Consider the following 17,732-nt stretch of genomic DNA (forward strand, 5'->3'; position numbering starts at 1 on the left):
GTACGTGCGGTTTGAATGCTTGCTTCAGTCTCCCAAGTTGGCAATTAGTTGGAAAAAACTAACTGCAGGTCAGGAATGGAAAACAGTCTCCTGGCATTTTGTCCTGTAAATTGTTTCTGGAAGGGTAAAAAACCCCCAATCATTTAGCTGTAGGTGACCGGGGGGAGAGGCTCTCAGGCCTTATAAACCTCCTGATAGGAGGGCAAATAACCTCCCAACAACTCCATCAGCAGCCTGATTGGTAAGGAGTCATTTCCTGAAAATGGCAGATAATGGTTTCTCTGCCATCACAGGTAACGAGCCGTATACATCAGCAGTGATGCAAAGCTATGTAGTCAATCAGTTGTATTTGGTGAGCGCTAACCGTGCGCAGAACGTGGTATGTATGGATAATGTGATCATCTGGATTAGAATAATGATGGAATTTATTAAGCAGTTACTATGTGCAAAGCACTGTTCTAAGTGCTGGGGAGGTTACAAGGTGATCAGGTTGTTCCACGGGGGGTGCTCACAGCCTTAATCCCCATTTTACAGATGAGGTAACTGAGGCCCAGAGAAGTGAAGTGACTTGCCCAAAGTCACACAGCCGACAGTTGGCGGAGCCGGGATTTGAACCCATGAACTCTGACTCCAAAGCCCGTGCTCTTTTCCACTGAGCCACGTAGAGATCCTAGGCTCAAAACCAGAATTTAAATTCACATTTTGGAGCCAAGAGATGGGACAAATAAGATCTTCCTTCTATATTTCTCATCCTGTGCATGTACACAAAATAAAGTTGTTATGCACATTCAGTAGTGGGAGAGCAGTTTTATTTGACTGACACTTGCGATATCCCAGGGCTATTTAGTCACTCCGAAACACATGCACAGCCCGGATTTGCATTTTCCAAAGGTGAAGTCCATCTTAATGTAGTATGATCAAGTGGCAACCGACAGAGCATGCTTTGCTCCTCAGGAATGGATTTTACCCCTTTTACCTCTTTTGAAATGAAATAGCATTCACCAATTTTTGCTGTTGATAAAACATCCCTATATTTTTAAGCTGTCCCATTTTACTGTTAAACACTTTTTCCTCAGGGGAGAAATGGTCGCTCTGTGTTCAAAGATTTCACAGCCATAACTATGCAAAGGAAAAGTATTTGCAGAGATGGAATTCATTCCATTTATGGTTGATTCTTTTTTGGCCCTAGAGGTAAGTGTTTAGTAAAATAACAGGAAAGTAGAGCTTGTGGACCAAATCCTGCCTTTGAGGCCATTTTGCTTCACCCCGAACTCCACAGATGGTAGAAGTGAGGCCTGGCCTGTGGTTGATAGGCCAATATTAGTATCTTTCCCCTTCACACCCATACTCTTTCTCCTCATTTTGGAAAGTTTTGTTTTGTTGTCTGTCTGCCCCTTCTAGATTGTGAGCCCGTTGTTGGGTAGGGACCGTCTCTATATGTTGCTGACTTGTACTTCCCAAGTGCTTAGTACAGTGCTCCGCACACAGTAAGCACTCAATAAATACGATTGAATGAATGAGTGAATGAAAGTTAACTGTACCAAGAATAAAAGTGTGGGCAATGTAATTATAACAACTTGGAATCTAGCACTCTGGATTTGTTAAAATATTTTTCCTTATCTCTGGGTAGTTGCTGTCAAAGATTGGAGGGGAGTTTAAGAAGGCCGCTCCGTCCAACTGCCCTAAGGCAAGACCTTCCACCCCAGAATCAATCAATCAATCGTATTTATTAAGCGCTTACTGTGTGCAGAGCACTGTACTAAGCGCTTAAGGAGGATAGTTATCCAGAAGGATAGTTATCTACTTTATTCTTAAAAATCTCCTGAGAAGGGTATACCCAATCTGCCGTTTGTGTCTCACAATCCTTAGACCCAGAAGGCCTTTTTTATAATGGCTAACCTAAATTTCTTTTGCAATTTAAGCCTGCTCTCTCTTGCCTTGTTCCCAATAGGATATTTAGAATAGGCACTCCACCATTTGTAAATCAAGACCAATTTTACCTGTCTTAAAGTCCTCTTGGCCATTTCTCCCTCTCTCTCTTTCTCTCAGGCTTCAGTAAAGTAAAATTAGACCATATAAAATCAAACTCAGTCGAAGAAGAGAAGCATCATGGCCTAGTGGAAAGAGCACGGGCCTGGGAGACAGTAGGATCTGGCTTCTAATTCCAGTTCCACCATTTGTCTGCTCTGTGACCTTGGGCAACTAACTGAACTTTTTCTCTGCCTGTTACCTCATCTGTAAAATGGGGATTAAGATTATGCCCCCTGTGGAACTTGAACTGTGTCCTACCTGAATAGCTTGTGTCTACCCCAGCACTTAGTACAGTGCTTGGCACATAGTGAACACTTAAATACTATTAAAAAAAAAAAAACCTAAAGCAAAAAAAAACCCCAAAACGTCATTCCAGTAGATTGGTGCTCAAATATATCTTTCCCCGTGTATAGAACAGTGGTTGGCACATAGAAAGTGCTTAACAAATACAATTATTAGTACTACTCTTTCCCTTCTTTCCTTAGCCTCATAATTGATTAATCAATCGTATTTATTGATTGCTTGCTGTGTGCAGAGCATTACATTAAGTGCTTGGGAGAGTAGACATGTTCCCTGCCCACAAGGATCATACAGTTATATACCACATATAATAATAATGATGGCATTTGTTAAGCGCTTATTATGTACAAAGCACTGTCCCATCTCATGTCCCTTCTCTCTGTCTCTTCTATTTTGGATTGGGACAATAAGACCTTCCTTGCTTGGTGGCAGTTTTTGTTATCTTGATTCAAAAAGAGCCACCTTGTCTCTGTTGGTCATTCAAACTGGTAATGTTTGAAGTTGTGTTTTTTGTGGCACTGCAATTTCTTATGCACATCTTTGTGGTTGTTTCATGCTAACCTGTCACCCAGTTGTTGCTTAGATATCCTAATGCCCTACATCCACCACTACCTCCACGTGTTTATATGAGGGAAGCTCTTACAACCAACATCTCTTTTGGGTTGTTGTAGAATTTGGGTTCTTGAATAAAATTAATTTTCCCTTTTTTCAATTAGTATTGAGTGCAATTTAAAGATGTTGCTTAGTGGAAACAGTTTAAGAAGCCAGAAGTGATGTCCATAGCAGGCCTCAGTCTCTGATCTGTTCAGAATTTTGGATACAACCTGTGGTCTGTAGATTGTTAGTATGGGCAAGAGTTTTGGGTTTTTTAATTTTTTTAATGATATTTGTTAAGCATCTACTACATACCAGCCACTGTACTAAGCACCGGGGTACATACAAGCTAATCAGATTGGACACGGTCTTTGTCCCACAAGAGGCTCACAGTATTCATTCCCATTTTCTAGATGAGGTAACTGAGGCACAGAGAAGTTAAGTGGCTTGTCCAAGGTCACAGCAGTCAAGCCTCTAATTTATTTATATTAATGTCTGTCTCCTCCTCTAGACTGTAAGCTCATTGTGGGTAGGGAATGTCTGTTTATTGTTATATTACTCTCCCAAGCGCTTAGTACAGTGCCTTGCACACAGTAAGTACTCAATAAATACAATTGAATGAATGAATGAAGTAGCAGAACCAGTTTCTTCTGACTCCGAGGCCCATGCTCTATCCATTAGGCCATGTTGCTTGAAGCCATATTTTGTCTGATCATCTCCCCTAAAATTTGATGGCTTTATAGATCAGTTTCTAATTTTTGGTCATGTACTCCCATCACCTAAGGAGCAGAATGAGAAGCCAACTTTCAGTTCTGAATGACTGGTATATTCTTTGGTTGATAATAGGGTTTCACTAGGAATATTGATATAAGCTCACGCAGGTCCATAGCTGCATATTTTGCATGACAGTACATTGCCTCTTAAGAATTTTCTTGCAGTATGAAACCTGGGTGGCTGAAGAAGTCTGGATAGTCCTTTTAGGATTTTGAGTTGGGTGAGTTTCCCAGAGGAAAGGAAGCTAGGACTAATCCTAATTTTCAGAATACATTCTTAAATGCGAGAATGAAATTGATTTAGTGAATTTGGATGTGTTAACCCCATTTACTGTATTGGTGATGAGGAATGGATCTGACATAATCACCGAGCACTTTGGAACTGTCATGGGAACTTCTCAGGACAGCCAAACCTGCTTATTAAATTCGGGCCTTTGACAGTTGAGGTAACCATGTCTGTAAAAATAGCGTAAAAACAGCGTTGAGTTCTTGGTGTTGTTAATTGAACACCTCCTGTACTTGCTCTGTCTCAAAGGTCATGTTTCTGTTCCAGTGTGGCATAAAGCCCCAGTGGTCCTAAGGTTGACTATGCTTCCCAGAAGCCTAGCTAGGTGATAACTTCTTAAGTCCTTGGGCACTTTTTCATTGCTCCTTATGTTCTTGGTAAACATTTAAACTTTACACCTCCTACCTTGATAATCTAGCAGTTATACTCTCTGTTATAGGAGTACCTATTTCCATGGTTCTGATAGGATTATAATTTACAAATTGGAGAAAAATTCACATTTTTGCATCTTCATTTGTTTCCCAGTCTTCATCTAGACTGTAAGTTTGTTGTGGGAAGGTAATGTGTTTACTCTGTTATAGTACTCGCCCAAGTTCTTAGTATAGTGCTCTGCACATAGTAAGTGTTTAATAAATACGATTGGTTAACCTTTAGCCTTAATGGTGGAAGGGGTTTTGAGTTGAATAAAGAGTGTATAACTGTATAAAGACCTCAAAGTTGTCTAGATGATTTTAGTTTGGCCTTCTGGATGACCCTGGATTTCTTTAGCCTTAGCATCCCATCACTCTTAAAAATAGTTAATCGGGCAGGTGTCATTCAGCTTTCCTTTTGAGAGAATGAAATGAACTGGACGAGGTTGGAAATAGGTTACCCAGCCAGGAGCCCTAAGATTTCTGAGCCCATATTAATTTGTACCCAGATGTCTTGGCTAGGGAGAAGCTTCCACTTGGTGTTCATTGGGGTATTTGCACCTCACGTGTACAGTAGGATCTGGTCTGTCTTCCCCATGTGGATGCCAGTGACTCAGTCACAACTATTTCTAGTTTCCCTCATCTTTTAGGACTGTGACAGTATTTCTTCAAAGGTTGGTGGTGAGCAACCATCTGATACCGGTGTGCTACACCAGAAAACTGTGAAAGCAGGGGTTTTTTTTTGAGCATATACATAATGCTGAGCACAAAGCATCTTTGAGTTGAGCCAATTAAATATTTCCTTGTCATGACTGGTTGAATCTCTAGCAAGTATTTGGAATGTTTTAAGCCGTGGCCAGTTGGACACTTGGCATCACTCTTGGAAACTTCTTTTTATGGAACAAAACCTGAACCGAGAAGCAAATATCAGAATTTCCCTGGTGACTTGGGAATGTGCATTCTTTTTGGTAGCATTTCATATAAAAGCAAAAAACAAACAAAACAGAAGAACAACCCACAGGAACAGAAAACACACCTCTGGCTTCTTTAGGTCCATAAAAAGGTTTTTGTTGTACCTCTCAAATATTTCCCTGAAGTCTGTGTAGTTACAAGTATTGTGTTAGGGCATGAGAACCAGAAAGTGAAACTGACTTAAAACAGATGTGAAACTGATTAATCTATTTACTTTGATCAACCTGAGTAAAGTGCAGGCAGCCAACAAGGAGGAAAGTGAACCTGATCTCACAGTTCTTTCCAGTAATTTAAGGGATGAATACATGAAGAAATTAACAGACTAAGGAAAATTGTAGAAATACTGTGAAATGTTATGTACCATGTTAGGGGTACTTTTCATATTTTATTACTAAACCACAAATTTATTTACTTATTTTTGGAAAAAGTGAGTTTTTGGGGGAAGTCTTCCTCCTTGCTTTTATTTTCCCTGTGACTTTTATCTCCTTCAAGGAGTATTAACTCCTTCCATCCTAATTCTCCTTCAGCCCCTGGCTGAGGATTTTTCCATGTTTTTTGGTGGACAAGGGAACAGTAGGAGCAGGGTGACCTAGTGGAAAGATAACAGGCCTAGGTTGTAATCCCGCTCCTGTCAGTTGCCTGCTGTTTGACCTTGGGCAAGTCACTTAATTTCTCTTTGCCTCAGTTCCCTCATTTGTAAAATGGGAATGCGATGCATGATCTTCTTTCCTACTTAGACTGTGAATCCCATGTAGAACAGGGGTGTGTCTGACCTGATTTATATGTATCTGTCCAGTGCTTAATACAGTGCTTGACACATAGTAAGCACATACCAAATACAATAATAATGTTTTCCAGATATATTCTCTTGTTTTCACCTTCATTTCATTTCTTGTTGAATTTATGGGGGAAAGCCATCTTATCCTGTTTTGTGAACTGTGTAAATGGTAGCTATGAAGTTTGGCCTAGTTATACTTAATTTTCACAGAAGATAAGATAATGAATCTAAAGTTCAAAGATCAAATAGAGAAGATTGCTGTAATTTACTATTGTTTACATATTGATGAATAGGTCTAGTGTCACACCTGAAAGCAGGAAAGATTAGTCATGAAAGGAATATATGTCTACTGAAGGGACAAAAGGGTTAGTCATTGCAAAAATCGTTTAATTAGTATGTTCTAAAAAAAAAGTATGTGAATAACTGCTGATAGGTGTTATTTTTCAGGGAGGTGGTGGGGGCGAATGCAGGATCTGCAGAGAGAGGGAAAGCCCAGAAATTAAATGGCGGATCCAGGGTTGTTTTGGGGAGGGCAGGGGGAACCACATTGAGGTGAGCCTTGGTTATTTTGAGTTAGCATGGTTTAGTCAATAAACTATTACATTGATATAAAACTTGAGTTCTTATATCATTAATGATTTCAAGGCATTAGGGAACTATTTAGTGCCTGGGAAAGTTAATTTCTCCAAAAGTACCTACAGTATCAAAATGTACTTTGGCAGTGTACTTTCCCCATCCCTATCTTCTTCCCCTTCTTCTCCTCACCAGTAGGATCACACCCTCAAATATCTGCCCAGGTGCCTGGCAGCATGGGGGTATTTAATAAAGTTTGTCAAAGCCACACAGTTCTTGAACTTTTTAAAGTTCCAGATACCATCAGCCTTCAGCCTTAGGATACAGTTGCTTCTTGGAAATTATATCTTTGTCGAAAATGTCAGTTAGAGTCACTTTTCACCTAGGAGCAATGTTATGAATGTGTGCAGGGAATGTGTCTGCCAACTCTGTTGTATTGTACTCTCCCAAGTGCTTACTACAGTGCTCGGCACACAATAAGCACGTTCAGTCTCTCCTATCCCAACTGGATTACTGCATCAGCCTCCTCTCTGATCTCCCATCCTCCTGTCTCTCCCCATTTCTGTCTATACTTCACGCCGCTGCCTGGATCGTCTTTGTGCAGAAACGCTCTGGGCATGTTACTTCCCTCCTCAAAAATCTCCAGTGGCTACCAGTCAACCTACGCATCAGACAAAAACTCATCACTCTCGGCTTCAAGGCTGTCCATCACCTCGCCCCCTCCTACCTCACCTCCCTTCTTTCCTTCTACAGCCCAGCTCGCACCCTCCTCTCCTCTGCCGCTCACCTCCTCACTGTGCCTCGTTCTCGCCTGTCCTGTCATCGACCCCCGGCCCACGTCCTCCCCCGGCCTGGAATGCCCTCCCTCCGCACATCCGCCAAGCTAGCTCTCTTCCTCCCTTCAAGGCTCTACTGAGAGCTCACCTCCTCCAGGAGGCCTTCCCAGACTGAGCCCCCTCCTTCTTCTCCCCCCGCCTCATCCCCCACCTTACCCCTTTTCTCTCCCCACAGCACCTGTATATATGTATATATGTTTGTACATGTTTATTACTCTATTTTACTTGTACATATTTATTCCATTTATTTTATTTTGTTAATATGTTTTGTTTTGTTGTCTGTCTCTCCCTTCTAGACTGTGAGCACGCTGTTGGGTAGGGACTGTCTCTGTATGTTGCCAACTTGTACTTCCCAAGCGCTTAGTACAGTGCTCTGCACACAGTAAGCACTCAGTAAATACGATTGAATGAGTGAATGAATAAGCGCTTGATAAATACCAGTGATGATGATAATGATGAGAGATTAGTTCCTGAACCTAGGTTTGATACCCCAGCCTGTCATAGCTCCCAGTCCTTTCCTGCCCTGTTCCTGTCCTGAACTTGGGAGCTACTGCTGCTACTGACCCTAGGGGACCAGGGCCAGGCCAGGGAGGGATGGGGGAGGGCACCCAGCAGCTGAGGAGGAGGTAAGTAAGGGAGAAGGCCTGAGGTGGTAGCTTCCTTCTCCTCCTCTGCTGCTGAGTGATTCTGTTTTTCCCCATTGCCCAGGTCCATTCCTGAATTTCTGGCATTGTGGCCCCAGACAGCTTAGGCTGTGTAGGGAGCTGGTGACCATTGCAGTGTTTTTAGGAGAAGTGGCAACTGCCAAATAACAATAGGACAATCAAAAGAACAGTAATCAGGAGGGCTTCAGGGAGACAGGCATTTCTGGGAAACAGAGACTGGAAAGCCAAGGGCCATGAACCAAGACGCGCTAGGTGGACTTACCGACTGCACAAGCCTGGTGTCGTCAAGCCAAATCAATGTGGGAAACCCAAAATGGTGTCAGTTTGGAAGTGCTCTCTGTCGTAACTTGGACTTAAATTGAGGACTGTCCTCAGTTCCTTGAAGGACATTACCTTTACAGATAATTAGCTGGGAAGTTGAGCAGTTTGTCAGTTGTAGGAATGCAACCAAGCAGGGTGGTCTAGTGGATAGAGCACGGGCCCTGGTTCTAAATTCAGGCTCTGCTACTTATCTGCTGTGTGGCCTTGAGCAAGTCACTTAACTTGTGACTGAGTAACCTCATCTGGAAACTGGGGATTAAGACTGTGAACCCCATGTGGGACACGGACTGTATCCAACCGGATTAGCTCGAATCTAGCCCAGTGCTTCAAATGGTGCCTGGCACATAGTAAGTGCCTAACAAATGCCATTAAAAGAATAAAAAAAGTACTTCTTTCCCCATCAGTTGCCCTGGCATTTATTTTGTTGTTCTCTGGGGACTGGGTAACTTTTCAATTATATGCCAAAATGATTCCTGTAGCAAAACTATTGGGCTTCAGGGGTTTGCAAGGTCTTTTTATTTATACAGACTTATTTTATCTTAGGCCTTTTGCTTCCTTTCCCATGGAAACTTAGGACAGTTTTGCACAGGAGAACCCCTTGAATGAAAGGCTCCATGTAAATGACAAGATGGTTGAAAATCTGGTTAGATTATTCATGGTTTCTCTTTGAATAAGATGATTGCCTGATAACAATTTTTGCTCTATTAACAATAGCTAATTAAGATTAATATATCTGATTATTTTCCAAATTAAATTGTCTATTGGGTAATATTTTACTGCCCTTGAGAACAGCCATTATGGCTTTTGCATTTATACAACACCTTTCATCTAGGGTTTTAATCTTTAAATTGCCAAAGGTTAAGAGCATTAACCCTTGACCTAACATGCCTCTTGTCATTCTGCCACTCCCACCCCCAAATCACAATCATTTCAGCTGCAGTTTCTGAGTCTTGGTCATTTCTGTGACAACTGTACTTAGACTTTGTTTTGGATTTTCATTTATGTAGTTAAGTTGCTAGCTTGTGTTTGGTGTTTTCAGATGGCAAAAATGTGTTATTATCCAATAATTTTCAAAAATTGTTGGATAATAACACTTAAAAAGTGCCCAGGAGCTGTTTGTACATGTTATTCCCATAGTGTTATTTTGCTTCCAGATTATTGTAGATACGGCAACTGATTTTTGTCTGATTTTTGCCAAATCAGACTTATTAAACTGTTTCTTGAATGCTGCTATAAAATATTTCTATTCCAGATTAAAAGGTCAGAATAGGAAGTAGATAAAGTAATTCTCCTGCACCATCAAAGGAAAATACCTGTACACTTTTGGAACTGCAAATTTTATTCAGATTTTACACAAAAATTCAATTATCTGGTTTGTTCTGACTACTCTAAGAAAACCTCATATTCTTTACTCTTTGAGCATATGTGTAAATACAAATTCAGAGTTTAAAATGCAGATAATAAATATTTCCAAAAATGGAAGAATCCAGAATTTTTTTACAACCTGGATTTTGCACATTAAAATAATCCATTAGTAAGTTGTCTTCACCAGTTACTGTTTCTCTTTAGTCTAATTGGTCAATTTCCAGCCAACTCCTTTTAGCTGGTGAAAGTGTGTGTAAAATTTACATCAAACAATATTTGTGTCTCATGCTTCCTAAGGGACTTATTACCTTCCCACTTCCCTAATTTGATTTTAGCTAGCCTTCATGTTAAATTAATCATTTTTTTAAAAGTCAGTATCCCCACTTGAGGCCCACACTGGAATAATTTACTGCTTTCTCACTATTTTTAGTTTCTTCTGCAGTAGTTTAGAGCAAACTACCTTGAATTGGGGCATTATTTTATAGAATTTTGAATGATTTGTTGTTTTTACTTTATTAAGCATAATATGATACTACCAAAGTGATTGGGATGAAAATCATTTTATGCTAGTCTGGTAACTCATGGAACTCTTTCTCAAGAACCCCCTTTCCCTGTAGAAATAACAAAATAGGCCCTTCTTTAAAATAATGATGTATTCATAAAAGCTAAAAAGTGTGCATGTCTTATTTATTTTAGGAAGAAAAGGCTTCTCTTTTACATCGGACACAAGAAGAAAGAAGGAAAAGAGAGGTAAGACAGAAATTAATAGTAATAATAATATTGACATTTGTTAATAGCTTACTATGTGCCAAGCACTGTTCTAAGTGCTGGGGGGGTGGGGGGGGTGGATACAGGGTAATCAGGTTGTCACACCTGGGGCTAACAGTCTTAATTCCCATTTTACAAGTGAGGTAACTGAGGCACAGAGAAGTGAAGTGACTTGCCTAAAGTCACACAGCAGACAAGTGGTGGAGCTGGGATTAGAACCCATGACCTCTGACTCCTAAACCCATACTCTTTCCAGTGAGCCACACTGCATAGGCATAAGATTTGTGAAGGTTCATTCAAGTTAGGGTCAGGGTTCTAAAATAGCTGACAATTCTAAATGACATTTTCATTAAAATCATAGTAGTTTAATTGCTACCAAGCATTTTGAAGAATTATTGAATTTGCTGGATTTTAAAGGAAGAATTTTGCACCGTAACCAATTTTGGATCAAGCGCCCCAATACGAAGAAATTTTTCTAGGATTGTTTTACAGTAGTTAAGAGGAATTGTTCTTCTTTACAGTATATACATATGGGGGTAAAAAAAAATGTTGGCTGGCTTGTAGACTGGAACAGATTTGTCATTGTGCCACCCCTACTTTAAACCACAAATAAAAATCATTCTCTCTAGTATTCTACAGTGCAGCCCCTGAGTTGAGTTTATTTTCATCCTGCCGTAGTCATATAAATAATCCTACTGCAATTGCATTGTAATATGCTCAATTTGGAGGGGGCAAACTGCAATTGAAAACAGTATGTTCAGTGACCTTGTTTATATACTGAACTTCCTATCCTCATTTCTCCTAAAAATTTCTACTTTCCCCTTAAATTTGCTTCCTTTTTGTTTTTTTAGAGGAGTTTACTATATGCCAAGTGCTGTACTAAGCTCTGGGGTAGATACAATTACAGTCTCTGCCCTACACGGGGTTTGCAGCCTAAAGCAGAAGGATGCCTACATATTTATTTACTCTCTAGGTCAGGGCCTAGAATAGGAGCTACTGGACAATCTGCTATTGCTTGAAGACTTCTTTCTAAAGATGATGAGCTCTTAATTGTTGAACTGTGTCCAACCTCATTATCTCATATCTTCCCCAGTGCTTGGCACATGGTAAGGACTTAACAAATAGCACAGTTGTTGTTATTTTAATTGTTAGGCTAATCAGTCAATAATGGTGGTCTGTTTTTCATGTGTTTACCAAGTGAATTTCATTTAAAATTGAACTAGCTTCATATATAGTCCATATAATGCAGTGTTTAGAACAGTGCTTGGCACATAGTAAGCACTTAACAAATACCATAATTAAGTAGTTGGAAGGGTGTCTGGTGTTACTGAGCACTCTGGTTTGGATCAAACTTTTGGGTCCTGGGATTTGCTGGGTGAAGGCTGAAGCACAGCAGGGGCTAGGGGGACGATGACTGTGGCCTCTCTACCCTCCCCTTTGGTCCTAATTTTATAATCAGTGGTATTTATTGAACACTTAGCTATGTGAAGGTGGTGTTGGAGAAGGCACTTGCGAATACCATGTACTGCCCGAAAAACAAACAAATTGATTTTGGAGCAAATTAAACCAAAGTGGTCTTTGGAAGGCCAAATGACCCGCCTTAGAGTAACATATTTTGGACATATAATCAGGAAGACTAATTCTCTGGAGAAGACACTAATGCTAGGAAAAGTTCAGGGAAAACATGGGAGAGGCAGACCAGCAGCCAGATGGCTAGAGACCATAACAATGAAAATGGAAGAACTATTAGGAAGGTTGCAGATTATGGAAGGGGACAGGACATTTTGGAGAAAGTATATCCATGGAGTCGCTATGAATCGGAAATGACTAGGCACTTACTACTATGTGCAAAGCACTGTACTAAGCACTTGAAGTCCAGTTGTGCCAGCCACAGGATTGTGACCGAGGCTGAAATGAGCCCAGAAGGTGATGGAGAGGTGAGGGGAGGTGGGGACAGTCACTGGTCCCTTGAGTTAATAGAAAAATTTGCTGAAAGAGAGGAAAGAAATAGGGCACTGGAACTAGGAGTAGAATCCTGGGTATTTCTAATTAGGGCAAAGAATGGGCATTTACACCAGTTAGAGATACAACCTCCCCAGCTGTCCAAGGGAGATAAGAGAAGAAAGTCATAACTGAGAGCTCTGCTCTGGACACAGTTAAGTGCTCTATAAATACCAGGGAGTTCTTGTTGCAAGGTGCCCCATTTCCCTCTCTGTTTTCCTCTTGAAGGACAACTTGTTAGAACGGAGTTGATTTTCCAGCCTGTAATAATAATTCTACCAAAGCAGTCATTGCACTGGTTTTCAAAGCATCTACTGGCCAGTTTTGGGGATGTGTAACTGGACAGAGTAGCTTGTTGATCTGCCCTGAAGACTGCATTATTTTCATTTATCTTTAATTGTACTATCTGGAGGTTTTGCTACATCCAAATCCTCCAAATTTCCCTCCTTTGACACAAATAAGGCCCTTCGAAAGGGAATACTCTTCCTCTATTTTATTTGAAATGGTTGACATAGTAATTATCCTACTTGCAAGTAGTAGAGACCAACATGATTTAATAATGGGAATTAGTCAAGTAGTATAGACCAGTTGTACAATGTTCTTTCTCTGGAATATATAAAATTCAGACTTTGTACACTTTATCTTAAAGTGTCTTTTGTTAACTGGCTAACTGTCTGAACAGGGCCCTGCCCATAGAGGCCTTTGGAAAATATCAATGATGATGCCCTTTTCTACAGGCCTTTCATTGGCCTTTTCCAAGCCTACTTTAATTTTCTTCTGAGACCACAATTAGGCAAGCATTACTGGACTGTCCAGTTTTGGTAGCCTTGTTCTCTGTTCAGTGGTTTCAGTAGATTCCAGCGCCAGCAACTTAATAACAGCAATACAAATATTATTATTATTATGGTATTTAAGTACTCACTTTGTGCCAAGCACTTTACTAAGCACTGGGGTAGAAACAGCATTGTTGAATCAGACAAGTCTTATTCCACATGGAACTCACAGCCTAAGTAGGAGAAATAAAAGGTTTTAACCCCCATTTTACAGGTTAGGAAATTCAGGCAAAGAGAAGTTAAGTGACTTGACCAAGGTCACACAGCAGGAAAGCAGCATGGCCTAGTGTAAATAGCACAGTCCTGGAAGTCCAGGGACCTTTGTGACCTCATCTCCCCTTCTGCATCACCTAAGTATTAGATCTGTACCCTTTAAGCACTTGATAGGCACCCTGCTCTCAGCCCCACGGCACATATGTACATATCTGTAATTTATTTTAATGTCTTTCTCCCCCTCTAAACGTAACCTCCTTGTGGGCAGGGAATGTGTCTACCAACTCTGTTGTATTGTACCCTCTTAAGAGCTTACCATAGTGCTCTGCACACAGAAAATACCTAGTAAATACTATTGATTGATTGAACTTGGCCAAGTCACTTAATTTCTCTGTGCCTCATTTACCTCATCTGTAAAATGAGGATTAAATCGACTCCCTCCCATTTAGACTGTGAGCTCCATGTGGGACAGGGACTGTGCCCAATCTGTCTTTTATCTATTCCAGTGCTTAGTATTATGCTTGATATGTAGTAGGCACTTAACAAGTACTATTCAAAAAAAGAGAGAAGAAAGTGGCAGAGCTAGAAGTAGAACCCAAGCTTTTAACTCACAGACTCTTTCTCTTTCCATTGGGCCACACTGCTTCTCACAAAATATCTTGCCTCAGTTTCCTCATTTGTAAAATGGGGATTTAATGCCTGTTTTCCCTTCCACTTAAGCTCTGAGCCCTGTGTGGGGTGATTTTCTTGATTCTACTCCTGAACACAGGTAGTAAAGGCTTAACAAATCCGAACACCCTTAGTAAAGGCTTAACAAATATCACAATTAGATTGGTTGCAACTCAGTAACACAGCAGAAACAGGTTCAAGCCTGGGAGTGAGGAGTTTCTTCTCTGGGCTAGGAAGAGAAGAGTGTGAGAGTTAATGTATTTATTTGACTGTCTATTTTAGGCAATACTTGGGAGAGTGCACTAGAGGTTGAGGTACAGTCCCGAGTGGCCTCAGCTTTCTTTTCCTTCTTCTCTTCCTTATTCCTTTTTCTTTCTTTTTTCCTTCTGCTCCCCCTTTTTCTAGCCTTATTATATGCCTTCCCTTAATCACCCCACCCTGTTTTTTAAATAAGGTTTCTGCTCAAGGTTCCAACTTCTATGAAGGAAACTAATACTTTTCTATGATGGATTAAGGTAATGGTTCAGGCAAAATGCAAAGTAGGCCTTTTTTTAAACACACTCCTGCCTTTAATCCTTTAGTTTTCTGATTTTATGAGGGTCTGTCACCTCTTACTTTCATGTCTTAAATTTCTTAGATGTGCTGGTCACTGACACTCATACCAGAAGGAAGAAGAGGATGGGGCTTGGGGTGGAGGCAGAGAGATGAGAGGCTGACAGAGATAGGCGGGGAAGGATTAAGAGATCTTCCCCTTTTAGACTGTGAGCCCACTGTTGGGTAGGGACTCTCTCTATATGTTGCCAATTTGTACTTCCCAAGCGCTTAGTACAGTGCTCTGCACATAGTAAGCGCTCAATAAATACGATTGATGATGATGATTGATGATTTTACAAAACCCAATCTACGTGCTGATTTAATAAAGTGAAGTTTAATTTCTACGTAACAGGAATTTTTGAGGAAGCTTGTAGGACCCCCAAGATGCAGTCTGTGAAACCCCACAAATTGGCTCAGCTCACTCACAGAAGGCTGTCATCTCCAGTCTGCACTTTGTCATACCTCAGGGACCCCAGCCAAAATCCCGTTGTCCTGAAAGAGCTTTCTGCTCCATGTTTCAAGGGGAGGTAGATTAGGACAAACTGCAGCAGCCTTTTAGGGAAGTGCTGGGGCCATTGGCTTCCCGATGACTCCCAGCTCCTCCTTGTTACTATTCTGTTGAAGGGGTTCCTTCCAAAGTATTCTTGGCTGACTGTCATTCTTTCCGGTGTAATTGAGGCTTTGCTGAGTGTCACGGTCTCTTTGGTAATTTCTATATTGCCCTCTTGTTGTATGGATGAATTGGTTGCTTTTCATACAGCGTCCATACCCATTCTCACTGGCTGAGCAGCCTACATCTACCTGTTATATCCACTTTCTCTCCGCTCTGTGGAATCCGTTCTCAACTCCGAACAGTGTGGGTTTTGTCCTGTTCACTCTTTCTAAGGCCCCCTCTCATTAGGTTTCTGGCCTTTTTTTTTTTTTTTTAAACAAACTCACTGGTCTCTTCATTGTTTTAATGATCTTGACTTTTCTGCCTTCAATGCTATGCAACTCTTGTTTCTGAAATTCTTATTTCCAAGGGTCCCTTACTATTCTGATTTTCCTCCTACATTTTTGAGTGCATTTGGCTCCAAGATGAAAAAATACTAAATTGGAGAAATCCCAGATAATTGCTCTTCCTTCAGTCTCAAGGCCTTAAAAACAAAATTACAGTTAACAAGATAAATGCATGCAGTGAAATCTCAGCACTGACCTCAGGTTTGCAACTCTGGCAATTATGGGGCACTAATTGATAATTATGCATTTTAGAATGAAACTTGTATCTTCAGAAAGAGTGCCTATCTGTCTTGCCGTGTAGTTTAACCTTCGGATGTGCACTTCATAACTTTATGCAGTCGTTTTAAATGAGAAGCTAGCAACGGAATGTAATGCAGGCAGTGAAACATAGTAAGTGTTATTAATTAATGCTCATCTGATACCATCACATCAGGATTCATTGGATTTTAGATTCACCATTTTAACTTTCAGTACATTTACAGAATAATCAACTGCTTTTTGCCTGAGCCACTTAAGCCATAACATTGGAGGGTTGGCAGTATCATTGGCATTGTTCGTAGACAAACAAGCTCATTACCTCCAATATTTGTAGTTCATTAAATAGCCATTTCCAGTTGTGTTCTATTTTATTTTGAAGGGTCACTGCCATTAGAGACTCATGATTATAATTCAGGACTTCCTGTCCAGTTCCTCTACTTTTCACAAACCTGAAAAATGAAACATGGGGCTAGAGAAAAGTTTCAGTATCTTCAAAATTGTAATAATTGGAAAGCTATTAGTCATTTTTCCAAGAACAGAAAATTTATGTCCATTTGAAGTTTTCTTTTCAGGAACTAGTGCTGGTTTTCACAGAATTGCTTTGTATTTAAACTTTGTTTATCCTTGATGTAATGAAGCTTTGGCCTACCTTGCTTTGCTTTGAACATCTTTCTCTAGTTTTGTTCAATAGCCCTAGTGAATTTTTTCACATAAGGAAAATTCATTTTAGGGGGGACAATACATGGTCAGGGAGCGAAGATGTCCTAGAATTGGGGATTGGACATCGGCTTTAGGCCCGCTTATACATTTCTGAAATGCTAGGAAGTGGAAGTTTTTATGAGACAACTCACCCCCAAGATACTGCACACAACAGTGCACTAAACTAAAAGCCACATGGCTTAGCTAATCTGAGTAATAGTAAGTACACTATGGTATAAATCAATTAAAGCCTTTTTTGGCATTAGTTATTAAACATTTTTAACCTGCCTTTTTAAGTTTGTTAGCATTTCACAGAAAATTAAGTGTGCTGATCATTTTTTACTTGGCTGTTTTTACTGAGGCTTGATTTTCATTCTAGGTAATTAGCAAAAATGACAAAAACACCATTCAGGGAGGTAATTATGCTAACAGATTGGGCATCCGAGCCTTGAAGACATTATTTGAATTATCGTGACCATTTTAAAAAGCGTAAAGTGATAAATTAAAATTTCAAAAATTTGAGTGGGGAATCAGTCTGACAGAGGGCTCCCTCTGTGCGTCTCAGGTTTTTCCGTATCTCCAGGATCTGGTGAACTCAGGACCGCCAGGTCTGGAGCCTCCTGAGGGTCCAGATGGCTGTTTGTTGCAGCTGTGTAGCTCCAAAGCTTTGGCCTGAACAGGACTCCCAAGCCCTCTGAACTACAGCCTAGAGTCCAAGGAGAAGACCCCTTAAATAGGTTTATTTCCCTACAGTCTTCCAAGGCTGGGCCTAATCCTCTGGGAAGCATCATGGC

The 17,732-nt window shown here is 40.5% G+C and overlaps 1 protein-coding gene across 1 annotated transcript in view; it reads left to right on the forward strand.

Annotated features, from left to right (window-relative positions):
- Nucleotides 1-17,732, forward strand: part of UBE3C (ubiquitin protein ligase E3C) — a 117,194-nt gene that overhangs the window by 1,537 nt on the left and 97,925 nt on the right. The window contains exon 2 of the mRNA XM_038755613.1: nucleotides 10,601-10,654. Within this exon, the coding sequence (XP_038611541.1) occupies nucleotides 10,601-10,654 (54 nt within the window). The remainder of the gene's footprint in view (nucleotides 1-10,600; nucleotides 10,655-17,732) is intronic.

This window comes from Tachyglossus aculeatus, chromosome 13 (genome assembly GCF_015852505.1).
Source record: "Tachyglossus aculeatus isolate mTacAcu1 chromosome 13, mTacAcu1.pri, whole genome shotgun sequence".
NCBI classification, from domain to species: domain Eukaryota; kingdom Metazoa; phylum Chordata; class Mammalia; order Monotremata; family Tachyglossidae; genus Tachyglossus; species Tachyglossus aculeatus.